This window comes from Tribolium castaneum, chromosome 8, assembly GCF_031307605.1.
Source record: "Tribolium castaneum strain GA2 chromosome 8, icTriCast1.1, whole genome shotgun sequence".
NCBI lineage: Eukaryota > Metazoa > Arthropoda > Insecta > Coleoptera > Tenebrionidae > Tribolium > Tribolium castaneum.
The window spans coordinates 7219451-7235438 of record NC_087401.1 but is presented as its reverse complement, the minus strand read 5'-3'; the positions used below and the strand labels follow the sequence as shown (position 1 = coordinate 7235438).

Sequence of the window (15988 nt, the reverse complement as noted above, 5' to 3'; positions counted from 1 at the left end):
CAACTGATAAAATTCAATTAAACTAAGACCAAGACAAGATTGAGTGCGAACTATATACAATGTGATTATTAAATAGTCCGACAAAATTGTATCCTTGGTAGTATTAGATGAGTTTATGCTGGGAAAGGTAGTAAAAAATTCTCTGTTTGCAAAAGTGTGCGCCACTGACACGTTCGTAAGTAGTTATGTTGTTATATAAATAGTACCATTTATATTATTACATTTATTATTTATTACCATGAATTTATAATTAGAGTAGGCTTTATTAGTTACGCCTACTCTAATTATTAATTCAAATGGTCGCATGGTATTAGCACAGTTAGTGGAAAGCATTCAATTTCAATTTCAAGTGATTATCACTATTATACATCTTGGCTTTAATTGTCCGTTGTGGAGAGGTGGCCAATAATTGGATTTTTAATATAAAAAACGTTATTTTTTTTAATAAATAATCTGTGACAAAAATATTTTACAAAAAAATGTTTTACTTGTAGGTATACGAAGAATTCCTGGATATTGATTTCTGTAAGATTCGTGGCAATAAACGTTTTGTTATTAATCTCTTTATTATTGGATATATTATAACCAACAATTTTTTCTAAATTAAAATTATATTCATTAGAGAAGATAAAGGAAATAAACGGATTTTTTATTTAAAATCTTCGACTTTTGTTGTGTTTTTCAACGATTGCAAGTACTAAATATTTTTCTAATTTGACAAAATTTTAGGTATGCTTTAAACACTACAAGCAGCACGTGCTATAATTTAACCTCTCACCCTTTCCGGAAGGGTAGTTCACTCTTGTAAAATTTCAGTTTTTCAACGATTTGAAGTACTAAATATTTTTCTAATTTGACAATATTTCAGGTATGTTTTAAACACTACAAGCAGCACTTGCTGCCACTATAATTTAAGCTCTTACACTTTCCGGAAGGGTAGTTTACTCTTGTAAAATTTCAGTTTATCATCAGTTTTAACTTCTAAATTTTTTTTTTATATTTGATGCTACTCTGCATTACTTTAAGGTCGCACTGTCTGCGACTACTCTTCAAATGTTCAACTTCATATCTTTCCCCGGAAGGATAATTAACTCTTTCAAAATTTTGCTTCGACATGCAACAAAAGAAAAAACAAAAAATATTTGAAGTTATTATTCCGCTTCCTTTTTGGTAATATGTATGTACCAAGAATAGTTACTTTGAACTTCTCTTATATAATTACAACGCTCACTAAAAACAATAATAACATAGGGAAGATCTGGAGCTTAGGTCTGATCTGAAGTATAAAACCCTTCGAAAGGGTTTATCATCGGTGAGTGCTCAATCCGTCGGAGCTTTCGGAAACAACTCGTTAGTAACCCAGAAAATTTGCCTTAAGTTAATAAATTTCCTAATGCGGAAATATTTTAAAACGTTTGTGAGATATTAAATTAATTTACAAAAATAGACTTTTTGCTTGATGAACACGAAAGAAAAATAAAAAATTACACAAAAACGTCGCTCTGTTGGTTGCCTACGCCAGTTTTAACAGTGCGTAATACAAAAATTCGCTGAGATCCGCAAAATTGTAAAAAATGGCGATCCTGAAACCGTACAGATTTTCGGAAATTTGTAGCCTTTAGAAGAGTATTTGTTAATACTTGAAGACGTAAATGTTGTTACTACAAGGTAAGTTGTGATATTAGTGCGATAAGGGCATCCAAATTGTAAGAAATTTTGTTAAAATTTCTGTTATTTTTATAGTACTCCACCTGTAAAACCGTTGCCAGGTGAAATTTATGTGTACGAAAATGAAAATTTTGAAGATTGGTCAATCGATCGGCATCGTTGGAGGAACAGAGGATACAAACATATTTTGAATAAAAAACTAACTTGCCATTATGCAGTGTCTTATAAAGGAACTGGCTTTTTCCGAAGAGCTTTTATAATTATAATGGTAAAAACTTGTACGACCGCAAAACAGTAATACATTATACAGGCAAGTTATAGATTTTCCAAAAGATTTTTTAATAGCGATTTTAATGCAATAGCAGTGACATGATATACTTACTATATATAGCACAGTACGCTTTGGCTATATACATTTTAACTAAAGTTCTGCAATTGGCACGAACTAATTTTTGCTTTTCACAATTAAACGTTTTGAATGATTGAGTTTTGAATAATTTTTTACATATATCCCATTCATTTCATAGTAGAATTTTTTGACAGCGCATTTAATTTTTTTGGAGTGAAATAAAGCACAAATTGAGAGTTTCTGTATAAGAAAAGAACTTTGTGTTATGCTAAATTCCAGCGGCAAATTTTAAACCAAGAAAATCCGCCAGAAACTCAAAAAAATGCAAATGCGTTGTTGCAAAATTCTACAATGAACTGAAATGGGATATACCTCTTAAACTAGCGATGACATTTCTGGTCACTTCCGTGATTCCTTAGATAATTCGGGTTATATGTAGGTACACAGACATTGTTTTAACTCTTTATATTCCCATTATTTCCTATGTTCAATCTGAAAAAAATTATATCAAGGCATTGAGAGTACCTACTGCTATGTAATTAATTATTCCAAAAAATAATGTTACGGTTATGATACCAACTGTTGTTGGAGAAAAACAACAAAATCAGTGGGAAGTGAGAGAGACTATTATTTAATTGACAGTATTCTGGATGTATATTATCCAATATTATGCTTTGAACATAAAAAAGAATCTACAAACTGTTACTGTGTTTCCGGTCGATACTTACTTTTGTAACAAACTATGTACGTTCCAAGACGGAGTAGGAATATTTTTGTCTTATGCAATTCCAGATATTGACATTGTTGCAATTCCTATTATTTTGTATGAGCACATTATCATTTTCTTTATTTTATAAAAACAAAAAGTCATATTATATTTGGATAGTTTAGGAGGTCAAATCCCGATGACTATATTACAAAAAAAATTTAAATTATATTAGTGGCTATAGTGTTATGAAAAATACGAATTTCAGTGTGCAACATTGGAAAGTATTTGTACCTAAGGATACGCCGCGTCAATCAAATGGTTACGATTGCGGCATTTACTGTTGTGCGTTTTTTTAAACTCTTATACGTAAAGACTCTAAAGTTTTGGATGTTATATTAAACGATACACATCAGTACAGAAAAAAAGTTATGCAGTCGATAAAAAAACATATGGAACGTTTGGATGTGCATCCACCAACACGAAAAGCTTATAACAAAAAAAAATTAGCAACGATTACTGAGACCGATATTTCTAATAAAGACATTGTATTTAACACTCCACAAAATTATCAAAGCCTAGGAACATTTTTGGGATCTGCAATAGATTCAATATATATTTATATTATATCCTATTTTTTGTATTTACTTTGGAAAATAAAACCACGTATTTGTTTTACTTGTTTTATTTATTCATTTATTTATTTATCTATTTGTAAAAGTATACGACGAATAAAATATTTTGTTAAATTAGATATAAACACGCATCAGTAATCTACTTTTTTGGTAAGAGTGAGAGGTTACATGCTAGTGGCAGAAAGTGCTGCTTGTGGTACTTAAAGCACACGTGAAGTTTTGTAAAAATAGAAAAATATTTAGTACTTGAAATCGTTGATAAACTGATATTTTGCAAGAGTAAGAACTACCCTTCGGGAAAGCGTGAGGGGTTAAATGATAGTGGCAGCAAGTGCTGCTTGTGGTACTTAAAACACACGTGGAATTTTGTCAAATTACAAAAATCTTTAGTTCTTGAAATCGTTGAAAAACTGAAATTTTACAAAAGTGAACTACCCTTCCGAGAAGGGTGAGGGGTTAAATGATAGTGGCAGCAAGTGCTGCTTGTGGTACTTAAAGCACACGTAAAGTTTTGTAAAAATAGAAAAATATTTAGTACTGGAAATCGTTGAAAAACTGAAATTTTGTAAGAGTAAGAACTACCCTTTCGGAAAGCGTGAGGGATTAAATGATAGTGGCAGCAAGTGCTGCTTGTGGTACTTAAAACACACGTGAAATTTTCTCATATTAGAAAAATCTTTAGTACTTGAAAGAGTGAACGACCCTTCCGGGAAGGGTGAGGGATTAAATGATAGTGGCAGCAAGTGCTGCTTATGGTACTTAAAGCACACGTGAAGTTTTGTAAAAGTAGAAAAATCTTTAGTACTTGAAATCGGTGAAAAATTTAAATTTTACTAGAGTGAACAACCCTTCTGGAAACGGTGAGGGACTAAATGATAGTGGCAGCAAGTGCTGCTAGTAGTGTTTAAAGCAAACCTGAAATTTTGTCAAATTAGAAAAATATTTAGTACTTGAAAAACTGAAATTTTACAAGAGTGAACTACCGTTCCGGGAAGGGTGAGGGGTTAAATGATAGTGGCAGCAAGTGCTGCTTCTGGTACTTAAAGCACACGTGAGGTTTTGTAAAAACAGAAAAACATTTAGTACTTGAAATCGTTGAAAAACTGAAATTTTGCAAGAGTAAGAACTACTCTTCCGGAAAGCGTGAGGGGTTAAATGATAGTGGCAGCAAGTGCTGCTTGTGGTACTTAAAACACACGTGGAATTTTGTCAAGTTAGAAAAAAAGGTAAAGTTGCGCGGGTCGCCGTCGCTTAGTAGCAACGAATGGCATTGCTAAATTTGCGCCGTTGTTATAGCATTACCGATTCGCATCGGTCGTAAGTCAACTTGAAATCAGCCCCATAGAGAGTAAATTGGTCATTTGGACGTCACGGTAGATGCAGATGCAGATGTTATAAATAAATGTAGCTTATTGGTGTTAAAGTTATGTTAGGTTTAAGAATTTTACAGCAACATATACAGTATGTTGGTTCGCTCACTACTTACCGTTAAAAATTATGAACCCCTCTGGATTTATCAGAAATTTGATGAAATACTTTAAGTCAAGCCCGTGCATAATATTGTGTGGGTGGATTTTGATGTTTAAGTAACACTTTGTAATTAAAAATTATTTTTTTAATTATTTTAACAATATAACCATAAAAAAACCGCATAAACAAAACCAAAGCTATTTACTAGCATATACTTTTAAAGTTACTTCTAATGTAACAAATTAACATTTCAAATTTCTAAAAAAAATATATAAAAAAATGTTTTTTAAAAAAATTTTAAAAAAAAATTAAAAATTTTAATCAATAAGAAAATAGTATATTACATAACGAGAGTTGTAAGTAACATATTATGTACGATTGGAAGAAGTTGCGCACGAGCCGCTAGGCGAGTGCAGTAATTCCACGAGTACGTAAATGACTTACAGTTCGAGTTGTGTACTATACTTTTTCTACAACCATTCCAATATTAAGTTTATGTTTCACTACTAAAACTCTTCGCAGCATCGAATACATGACGCATCGAATACATGACCCAAAGAGATGAAGGTTTGAATTGCTTGCTCATTTCGCCAAAATAGGATAACATATTTTCCGAAAAACACTAAACACTCTTTTTTAAGAGTTAAACCATGAAATTGCTGTAAAAAACTTCGTAACGCACTTTGAATTTTTCCGGGAGAAGATTTGCTGTGGTATTTTGTAATAGTTGCCTATCACGTATTACATGATATCATCGAATCTTACATGATAATGAAAATTTAGAAAAAGAGTTTTTGCAAAGAATGCTTTGAAAAAACACCAATAAATTTTGTTTAACATACTAAATTTTAACAATTCTATTAAATTGGCGAGTAGAATTTTTTTAACTTTGTCTTATTTTGTTTTGCAAATAATAAACTTTTAGCTTATACCTTCCAGGTCCAGATTCAGTGAAACCTCTAAAGTTTAGTTTGTTTAAAAATAAAATTGTTGTCAAAATGTATCATTTAAAAAAATAAAATCGACCTGTTCATGAAATGAAGACACCTGTTTTAGTTTTTTGAAAATACCATTCCAAGGGGGTTAAAACAGGGGATGAAATTTAGTATATAAGTATCATTTTTAGTTTGTATCATGCAGATTGGTACTTGAAGTTTTATGAAATCTGATATTTCAACATTCCATTTGGTTAAAAACAAATTTTGGGATTTTTAGAAATTCCACCTCCAAGGGAGTTAAACAAGGAACAAGTTTCTTAGCAATTACAAAAACAAGCAAAAAAAATACAGTAACTCATCGAGTTCGTAAGTTCACAATTAAATTATGTGTTCCTACATTTTGTTGCCAAGTTTTTCTCTTTTTTTCTGCATTCCAAAATACTAATTATCGTATTTCGGTGTCAAAAAATCAATGTCTCGTATGTTTTTAATCAAATCTGTGTAAAAAAAATTGCAGATTTTTTTCTCAGAATGTTTATTTAAAAAATAGATAACCCAAAGACAAGGCTTTAAAATTGCGTTATCACAACTGTTGCATTACTTATCAAAGGTCTCTGATTTTTTGAATTTAATCTTTTTATAACGACTCTATTTACATGTAATTTGCGTCTCATTTCATGACGAAATCACAGTCTTGTGTCGCGCCTCACAAACAACCATGGGTCTTTTCTTGGAAGATTTCTGGACGGAAGTGTTTTTTCTTTTGACCACTTTGGCAATTCTTGTGCTGAGCTACTTCCACAATGCTTACAAATACTGGGAGAAGAGAGGAGTCCCAACCATCAAACCGACATTTCCTCTGGGAAATGGAGATACTCTCTTACCTGAAGGCTTCTCAGTTGGGATGCTGAGTCGCAAGTTTTACGAAGAACTGAAGAAGAGAGGAGAAAAATTCGGAGGTGTTTACCTGGTGACTCAACCAAACTTGGTCTTGGTGGATCCTGAGTACGTTAAGGATATTTTAGCCACAGATTTCCAATATTTCGTCGATCGTGGATTTTATTTTAACGAGAAAACTGATCCACTGAGTGCACATTTGTTTGCTCTTGATGGTACCTCCTGGAGAAATCTTCGGATTAAGTTATCTCCAACTTTCTCGTCCGGAAAAATGAAAATGATGTTTAAGACAGTGTTGGAGTGTTGTGGGTACATGAGGGACTATATTGAAGACATTCTTGATAAAGATTTGGACATTAAAGAGATTTTCAGTCGGTACACTACTGATGTGATTGGTTCTTGCGCCTTTGGAATTGAATGCAACAGTTTTAAATATCCAGACGCTGAATTTCGCAAAATGGGCAAAAAAGTGTTTTCTTTCGGGTTGTGGCGTTCAATTTGCTCTTTCTGCATTATTTACTTCCCTAACTTGTCCTACCATCTAGGAGTTCCAACTAACGAGAAAGACGTGCAAAATTTTTTCAGAGGAATAGTCGCAGAAAGTGTAAACACCCGCAAAGAACAGAACATTAAACGAAATGATTTCTTGCAACTTTTGATCGATTTAAAAGATCACTCTGCTCTGAGTTTGAATGAGATGGCAGCACAAGTGTTTTTGTTTTTTGCCGCCGGTTTTGAATCCAGTTCAACTACCATGACTTTTGTTTTGTATGAGTTGGCCAAACATCCGGACATTCAGCAAGAGTTAAGAAACGAAATTCGCAAAACTTTGGACAAACATCAAGGCCAACTCACATATGAAGCAGTCATGGAAATGAAATACTTACAACAAGTGATTGATGAAACTTTAAGGTTGTACCCACCTCTAGCAACTTTAAACCGGCGCTGCATTAAAGACTACACTTTACGCAACACTGGAATCAAAATTGAGAAAGGTACTTCAGTCATAATACCATCTCTTGGACTGCATATGGATCCGGAGTTGTATCCGGATCCGGAAATCTTCAACCCGGACAATTTCAGTGAAGAGAATAAGAAAAAAAGACCTAGTTTTGTCCACTTACCTTTTGGGGATGGTCCAAGGAACTGCATAGGTTTGTCTATTCTAAAAAATAAATTTTATTTAAGTGTGACATTTGCAGGCTTACGTTTTGCTCTAATGCAGTCCAAATGTGGCATCGCTACAGTGGTTAATAATTTTAGATTTAGTCTTAGTCCGGCCACAAAACCTCTAAGGTTAAATCCGAATTCGTTCGTCTTGAATACGTACGACAAGATTTATTTACGTGCCGAGAGGTTGGCAATGTAAAAATAAAAATTGTGTTGTAAAGCTTTTTTTAAGTTATCCTCGTTTTTCTAAAACTAGCATCTCATATACTGTCGCTATGGCTCGTTACAACTTTCACTTTTAATATGTTAATAAAATTCTATCTAAAATATACATACATTTTCAATGATAAGGTGTTTTGTTGTTATTTAAATATTTACACCACGGCATTCGTGTCAACTGTATTCAATAAAAATCATAATTATGGAATAGGAAATTGTTACATCTAAAGCGTGGGACAGTCTTGCGAATTAAATATTCTGGCCATAAAAAAATCAGATCTAATTTTTCAGACTGTAAAATGAAGAGTTATCGTTTAATGCCAGTCCAGACTACCATCGAAACCAATGCAGAAATTGGTCCCATTTTTTGAGCGTAATTTGCATTTTGAAAAAACGATGGATGACATTATCGTTTCTTTACAATCGTGAGATTTGCGGTCATATACAGGGTGTCCGTTTTTTGAGCTCCACCATGGGAATCTCTGTAATTATAAGAGATACGAGGTCGGTTAAATTAAGTCAACGTTGCACATTTTTATGCTAAACAATTATCTAAAAGGAAGGAAATACGTCTTAATTTTTTTTATAAGTAACCTTTTCTCAAAAGTATTACATAGTTTTCTGTGAATCATACTTTCCTCTTATTATAATGTCTACTAAAATTGTTATCTTTGAAATGTACTCTTGTTTCTATTACAATTTACTCGATTCTTTTTGATATTTTTTAATTTGCAAAAATCTTACATATTTTACAAAGTAGACCTTACAAACCTTATATCCACAAGAAGCAATCCACAATGATGCAATAAAATATGTATAAAATGTTGCATTTAAAAAAGTCGAGAAATTTGTCATTTTTAGAAAATCAGAGGAGGCGATGGAATATTGATTCAAGTTAGATTTTACTGCAAAAGATGAAATAAAGCTTAAAAAATCGACTGGAAAAACCTTGTTAAATTATCTTGAATGGTTCTGAAGTAATAAATTTTTCTGTAGGTCTATGAAAGACGCTATTTTTACACATAAATTGACATAAGTCAAAAACAATGACAGATAAGTTTAAAAAACTCAGGTGCGGTATATCGGTGAATTCAAATATATAACAAAAATTAGAAGTCTTATTTCAAAAAAATTGCACTTAGTTTGGTATTTTATTTTGAAACATCTTGTAGGTATACGAGTTAAAATATTTTTAGAATGAGGCTTATTATAGGATCTATAGTTAAAAAAAATTAAATTGATAGCTTGCATAGAAAAAAAGTTATCGAGTCACACTGCATAATTATGGTGTGATTTTTATTTAATTTTACCCGAGCTTATAACAGTTATAACATTACAATAAGTAATAATTTTTTTTCGATGGCTTCTTCAAATTTTCTTCTTTTCTTTTCTTCAAAAATGCGTTTTTCCCGTATTTTTTGTAATTCAAAACTTAACTACTGATGTAATTATAAGCAATAATACCATAACACTGTATCTGAAATTTATCAATAAAATACGGAGTTATAAAAAAAAAATCATAACAAACAGGTGAGCTCACAGGAGATTTGCAGGGTAGGTACATAAGTCAATTGAAATCAATAATTTTAATCTTAATTAATACGCTTAAATAATTGGAAGGTGTTGGATAAATAAAGTTAAAACGTAATAATCAAAGTCTTCTTCCAAGAGATAATTAAACAATCTATCTGAAACTTCAAAAAATTATGCTAATCCTAAAAATTGAGGCCAAGGCAACTTAACTCGTAAAATATGGGTGAATTGTGATAAGCCATGGAGAACTGCAACTGCAAGAAAAAAGAGAGTAAATAATGACATAAATAATTACAATTGTGATAAGAAACCCAAAACAAAGTTAAGTAACTGATTGAATGACAGTCCAGTTTCAACAACCGCGTCATGATGAGTGTTTTTACCGAATTTTGGCCACAAATTTTGGTCTTCCTTGCATTGTTTTTGCTAGTTTTGGTCAACTACTTCAATTATTGTTACCGATATTGGTCAAAAAAAGGCGTTGCAACAATTAAACCCCGATTTCCACTGGGCAACACCAACATTATCCTGCCTCAAGGTTTGTCAATTGGGATTTTGAGCAAGCAATTTTACGATGAATTCAAAGCGAAAGGACACAAGTTTGGAGGTGTTTATCTAGTGACCGAACCAAATCTCCTGATTGTTGATCCAGAATATGTTAAGGATATTATGTCTAAAGATTTCCAACATTTTGTTGATCGTGGGTTTTACTACAACAAGGAAAAGGATGTTTTAAGTGCTCACTTATTCGCTATTGATGGTTCTGATTGGCGAAACCTCCGAATTAAGCTAACACCAACATTTACTTCGGGAAAAATGAAAATGATGTTTGAGGCAGTTGTCCAATGTTCCAAACACATGATTGAAAATTTAGACAAGAACCTTGGCTCTGACATAGAAATCAAAGAAGTTTTAGGCCGATTTACAACCGATGTAATCGGCACATGTGCTTTTGGTATTGAATGTAACAGTTTTAAGTACCCAGATGCTGAATTCAGAATGATGGGTAAAAAAATTTTTGAATACGATTTATGGAAGTCTGTTAAAGCATTTTTTGCTGTCAATGTACCAAAAGTCGCCTTACAACTTGGATTAACGTCAACACCAGACGATGTTATAGATTTTTTTACAAGAATTGTTGCCGATGCAGTAAAAATGCGTGAAAGTAACAATATCAGAAGAAATGATTTTCTTCAAATTTTGATCGATCTGAAAAACACCACAAGTTTGACTCTTGACGAAATGTCAGCTCAAGTGTTTTTGTTTTTCGTAGCCGGTTTTGAGACCAGCTCAACAACCATGACGTTTGCTTTGTACGAACTTGCCAGAAATGAAAAAATGCAGGAGAAACTAAGATTTGAGATTTGCCAAGTTTTGGACAAGACTGGCGGCCAAATCACGTATGAGAGTCTAATTGAAATGAAATACTTGCAGCAAGTTATTGATGGTAGGTGTAAGAGGGAAAACGTATTCACTTTTGAAAATGATTTCATTATCTCTTTTGTGTACAACTTCTATTTTTACCTTCGTAACTATGTAAATATGTTTAACTACTTGTTTTTTCGCTTGATTATATTGGTAAATTCTATGTTAAAAAAACAAATAACGTTTTAAGAAATGGCTAGAAACATAATTTAACGGACTATTTTTTACTAAGAGACGAATAAAACTTGTATAAAACAGACTCAAAACGTTTTATTTCGTGTCAAACGAACGATTTATGGTTACAGTTTAGTTGCAAACAGCTTATTAAGAACGATTTTTTACTTCAAAACTTGAAACTTTTATAAAACTGACTGAAAATGTTTTATTTTGGCTGAAAAAATTATTTATGTTAGAGTTTCGAAAAAAATGGCTTATTTCGAACAATTCTTTGAAACGAATAAAACTTTTATAAAACCGACTGAAACGTCTAATTCCACTTTAAAACGACGGTTTATGTAAGCGAATAAAAACAGCTTAATTTGGCCCATTAGAAATGAGTAAAGTTTATAAAACAGACTGAAAACATTTTATTCAACCTCAAAAAAACGATTTAAGTTACAATTTGTAAGAAAACGGCTTATTTAGAAAATTATTTGCTTTGAAACGAGATGACTTTTATAAAACAAACTGAAAACACTTTATTCTAGCTTAAAAGAACGACGCGCTTTAGACAGCTATTTAGTTAAAAACGTGAAACTTTTTTGAGAAGAGAAAAGGCCAACATTATTCAAAATAAGTTTTTCTTTGTATTATTATTATTAAAATCGGATTATAACTTTTGTATGGACCAGTGTAAGAAAAAAATGGTTTATCTTGTAAAATTTATTTGCTTAAAATTAAGGTTGGGATTAAAGGTTAAAAAACGGCTTATATGTATTATACGAAATGTATTTTTTTTGTTATTATTGATATTATTGTTGTTATTATTATTATTTTTGACAGTTAAAAACCGATTGTAACTTTCGTATAGTGAACGGTTTATGCACCACTTTGGGAAAAGTTTATCTTGGACAATTTCTTGCTTAAAAATCAGATAACGTTTTAAGATTGACTGAGAACAGAGGCGGATCCAGAAATTAATTTGGGGGGGGGTGTCCTACTAAAAATTTTTAAAATCGTGAAGCTATTAAATGTAATTTACTGTCAGTATCTTAAAATATCTAAATAAATTTGTACAAAATTTAAGCCTACAAAAACTTTTTTGCTGAACAAAGCAGATGAGGAAGCAGACTTAAAAAAAACAAATGAATTCTAAAATGGTTATTTTCGTATTATGGCAATAAATCAAGTACAGAAGTACAAGAAAATTTTCTTATCAATGGTTGAGTTCGAAGGTCGTCGTACTACAGTTTTGACTGTTTACCACATTATAATCGAAACGCGTTGTGTTTCGAAATAAAGGTTTGATGGGTCTGGCTTAAAGATGCGTTTTTGCCCATTCCTCCCATACCAAGTGAATGCAACAGGAAACAGCTCAAATAAACAATTTTGATGGTAAACAGTCCGAAGGGATAAAAGACGACCTTTAAACCCACCCATTGGGCAAAAATTTTTCTTGTAATTAAATTATTGCCATACTCCGAAAACGACTATTTTGGACTTCATTTGTGTTTTCTAAAGGTATGCTTTCTCTTTTGCGATGTCCTGGGCCTTCTCCAGTCCATGACTGTTAACATCACTTAATAGTTTTTCGATTTCTGTTCAAACGACTAACAATAAGAAAAACCTCTATAAAAACATGTCTCTTTAAAAATGCTTGTTAGTAATTTTGGTTTTGCCGTCTCCAGGCCTAATTGCGCTTTGAGAACACTTAAACCTAAACGAATAAAAAAAGAACACATATAAAGATAATCAGAAAAGAAAAAAATTGGAAGAATAACACTTGATGGTAAAAGAACTTGAATGTTAAAAACTCCCTTATTACTCAATTAAAATCGTTCAAATTTTAATAATTTATTACTCATTAATAGCCGATCATTTGTGCCAAGTTTTTCAAAAAATTCAAATTCTTTCTTGATGTTGCAATTTTTATGACATATTAATTAGTACATATTATATTAGTATATTAAATAATTTCTTATGAAAATTAAAGTTAATATCTTGATGAGATTTGTATGTATTTTACATGAAAAATTTATTTTCACAACAAAATCAAAATGTGACGTACAAAAAACGCCAGTCTGAAGTTGTTATGTCAGAATTTATTGTTTTACATGGCACACTACGTTGGGTATTCAAGAGATTTTATGTGAATTTTTCAGAAATACCGAGGTATCTCCTAAACTGTCATCTTTTGTAAAAAAATAAGAAGTAACAAAGATGCAAAATGTGGTGTTGAGTAATACTCAGTAATAAAATGCAGACAGTGCTGTTTGAAACAATTATGTTATGCCTCTTCAAAATTAACCAAAATGAATGTATCGCAGCATGGTAATACTACAATGTAACTGGACAGTCTTGTTGTCGAAAGATACCCCCGACAGTTTTTTACACACAGACAAAACCACAACTTAATATCTCAAAAAACAAGCGCACTGCGATTTTTTAATTATGTGCCTGCAGACGCACAAAATTGTAGAAAAAATTAAATTACTTTTGTACGGTTTTGCAAATTGCAAAAATTGCAAAAACTAAATTTATTTTTGTGAAGCGTAAAAAAGCGCACATTCAAATATGAACAAATATACAGGGAGTGCCATTTAAAAAAACTATGTTAAAGGCTGCACTGAAAAAATGTAACACCCTGCATAGAGCAAAATAATTTTAGAACGTGGACTTTGACTTTTCATTTGCAGTGCCATTTGATTTATTTCGATATCTTGGCAGTGTAGAGCACGATCATATCAATAACCCAGCCTGTATTTGTTGTGCATTTTTTGGATGCAGAGTATCCCAACCAAAATTTGCCCGCTTGAAATTTCGAATTTTGTCCAAGTTTGAAAAAAAGCTGAAGCAAGTCAATCTTAGTTTAAAGGGAGACCAAATTTTATCTTAATTTCAAAGTTTATACTGCATCTCTCTGGCGCCTTTAAAAAGTTTTAGTGGCAAGATGGGTCGAGTGACATCACTTTGATGTTGGTTTCTTATAGAAAACATTGAGTAGATTGCTGTGAGAGGAAATAAAAGTAGTTATAATAAAACAAATGGTATAATCGATTTTTAAACACAGTAGTCCCGATAAGATTGCATTTCTGAGTGTATCCATACCAAGAAACTTCACTAAAATTTAACCATCTTCTACTTCTTGTTGGATTTCCTTGGCGTGGAAAATAAATAAAACAAAGTTTCAAAACTCGACACACCAAACCTTTATTTTAACACAATGCGTTTCAAGCACAAAGTGGTCATCCTCAGGTGAGAATATAAACTAGTTTAAAATAAAAGTGTGGTGTGTCGGGTTTTGAAACTTTCTTTTATTCCAAAATTTAAATAAGAACATTTTAGATTGGCGATTTTGAAAACTTTATTGAGATTTAAACTTCAAAATTCTTAACAACAAAACGTTCAAAATTGAAAAAAGTATATTGTTGCATAGACAATGAATGCTGCATCAAAATGATGGGTCACTAGACTCTTCTTGCCATTTAAATTTTTTGAAAAGATAGCTCTGTGCTCAAAAGAGATGCACAAAAAACTTCGAAACTAAGATTGGAGATTTCAAGAGGTGCAAATTTTAGTTGGGACACTCTGTATATATAGGTAGTTGTTGATCATAATGTTTCTTTACTAGTAGGTTTTACTAAGTTTTTGAAATAATTAGTTCTCATCAAAAACAACACTACTGTATAAACAGACAATACAGACAATAATGATTTACATACAGTCTTAAACAATAAAAAGACTTTTTTTAAAACATTTGTTCATTAAGTTTTCATATTATTGATTAAAAAAATTAAATTAATGTTTGGGAGCCGCCCTTGGCTGAGAACGGCTCATTCTAACTAGAAACATAGATTAACTGACGATTATTTGCTTTGAAACGAGAAAACTCTCATAGAACAAACGAAAAAAGCCTTACTCTAGCTCACAAAAACACAAATATCTAGCAATAGGTAATACCGGGCCAAAATTTTTGCTCAATTTTCAATGGTTTCAGAAACTTTGCGAATGTACCCACCACTGCCAACACTTAATAGGCGCTGTACCAAAGACTATGTTCTACGTGACACCAATATCATCATTGAGAAGGACACCCCGATTTTAATTTCCGCTTTAGGGCTTCATATGGATCCGGAGTTTTTCCCGAAACCAGAAAAATTCGACCCGGAAAGGTTCACAGAAGAGAAAAAGAAAGAAAGACATCCCTTTGTGCATTTGCCATTTGGTGATGGTCCCAGAAACTGTATTGGTAAATTTGTTGGTTACTTGGTTCAGTATTTAAATAAAATTTTACGTTTTCAGGCTTGCGCTTTGGGGTCATGCAATCAAAAATTGGAATCATTACAATTATTAAAAATTTTAAATTGACGGTTAGTTCTAATATGAAACCAGTACAGTTCAATCCTTATGTTTTTCTTTTGAATATTAATGACAAGGTTTTACTGCAAGTTGGGAAATTGTGACATTTGCAAAAATTGAAGATTTTGTTTGATTTCTTTATGTAACATCATCGCCGGCTTTATACATACATTTCATTAAGGAGGCGGTGTGTAACATAATGAAGGAATAAGTTTCTGATTATAATAGGTACTGTCAATAAAAATATATTAGAAAACACTTTAGTTTCTATTTTGTTAATTTTAAATAAAAATGACCCTGTCTCGAAACTACGTGTTTAAATTCAACCAATTTATTTGGAAAAAATGCGTTCTGCATTCCCAATAGACTGAGAAAAATTGATGGCTAAAATTTTTATGAGAAACATGAGAAAATATATATTAATTGTATAAGGGTCTTACAATGTGTTTTATCCGCGCAA

At 31.9% G+C, this 15988-nt stretch overlaps 1 protein-coding gene across 1 annotated transcript; it reads left to right on the top strand.

Moving 5' to 3' along the window:
* Window positions 1-33: 33 nt before the first annotated feature.
* LOC658247 (uncharacterized) lies at window positions 34-15786 on the top strand. The gene is made up of 6 exons (XM_064358491.1): window positions 34-175; window positions 6459-7817; window positions 7866-8029; window positions 9931-11032; window positions 15167-15418; window positions 15472-15786. The coding sequence occupies exons 2-6, from the start codon at window positions 6485-6487 to the stop codon at window positions 15630-15632; spliced, it is 3012 nt and encodes a 1003-aa protein (XP_064214561.1). The 5' UTR covers window positions 34-175; window positions 6459-6484; the 3' UTR covers window positions 15633-15786.
* The last annotated feature ends 202 nt before the right edge of the window (window positions 15787-15988 follow it).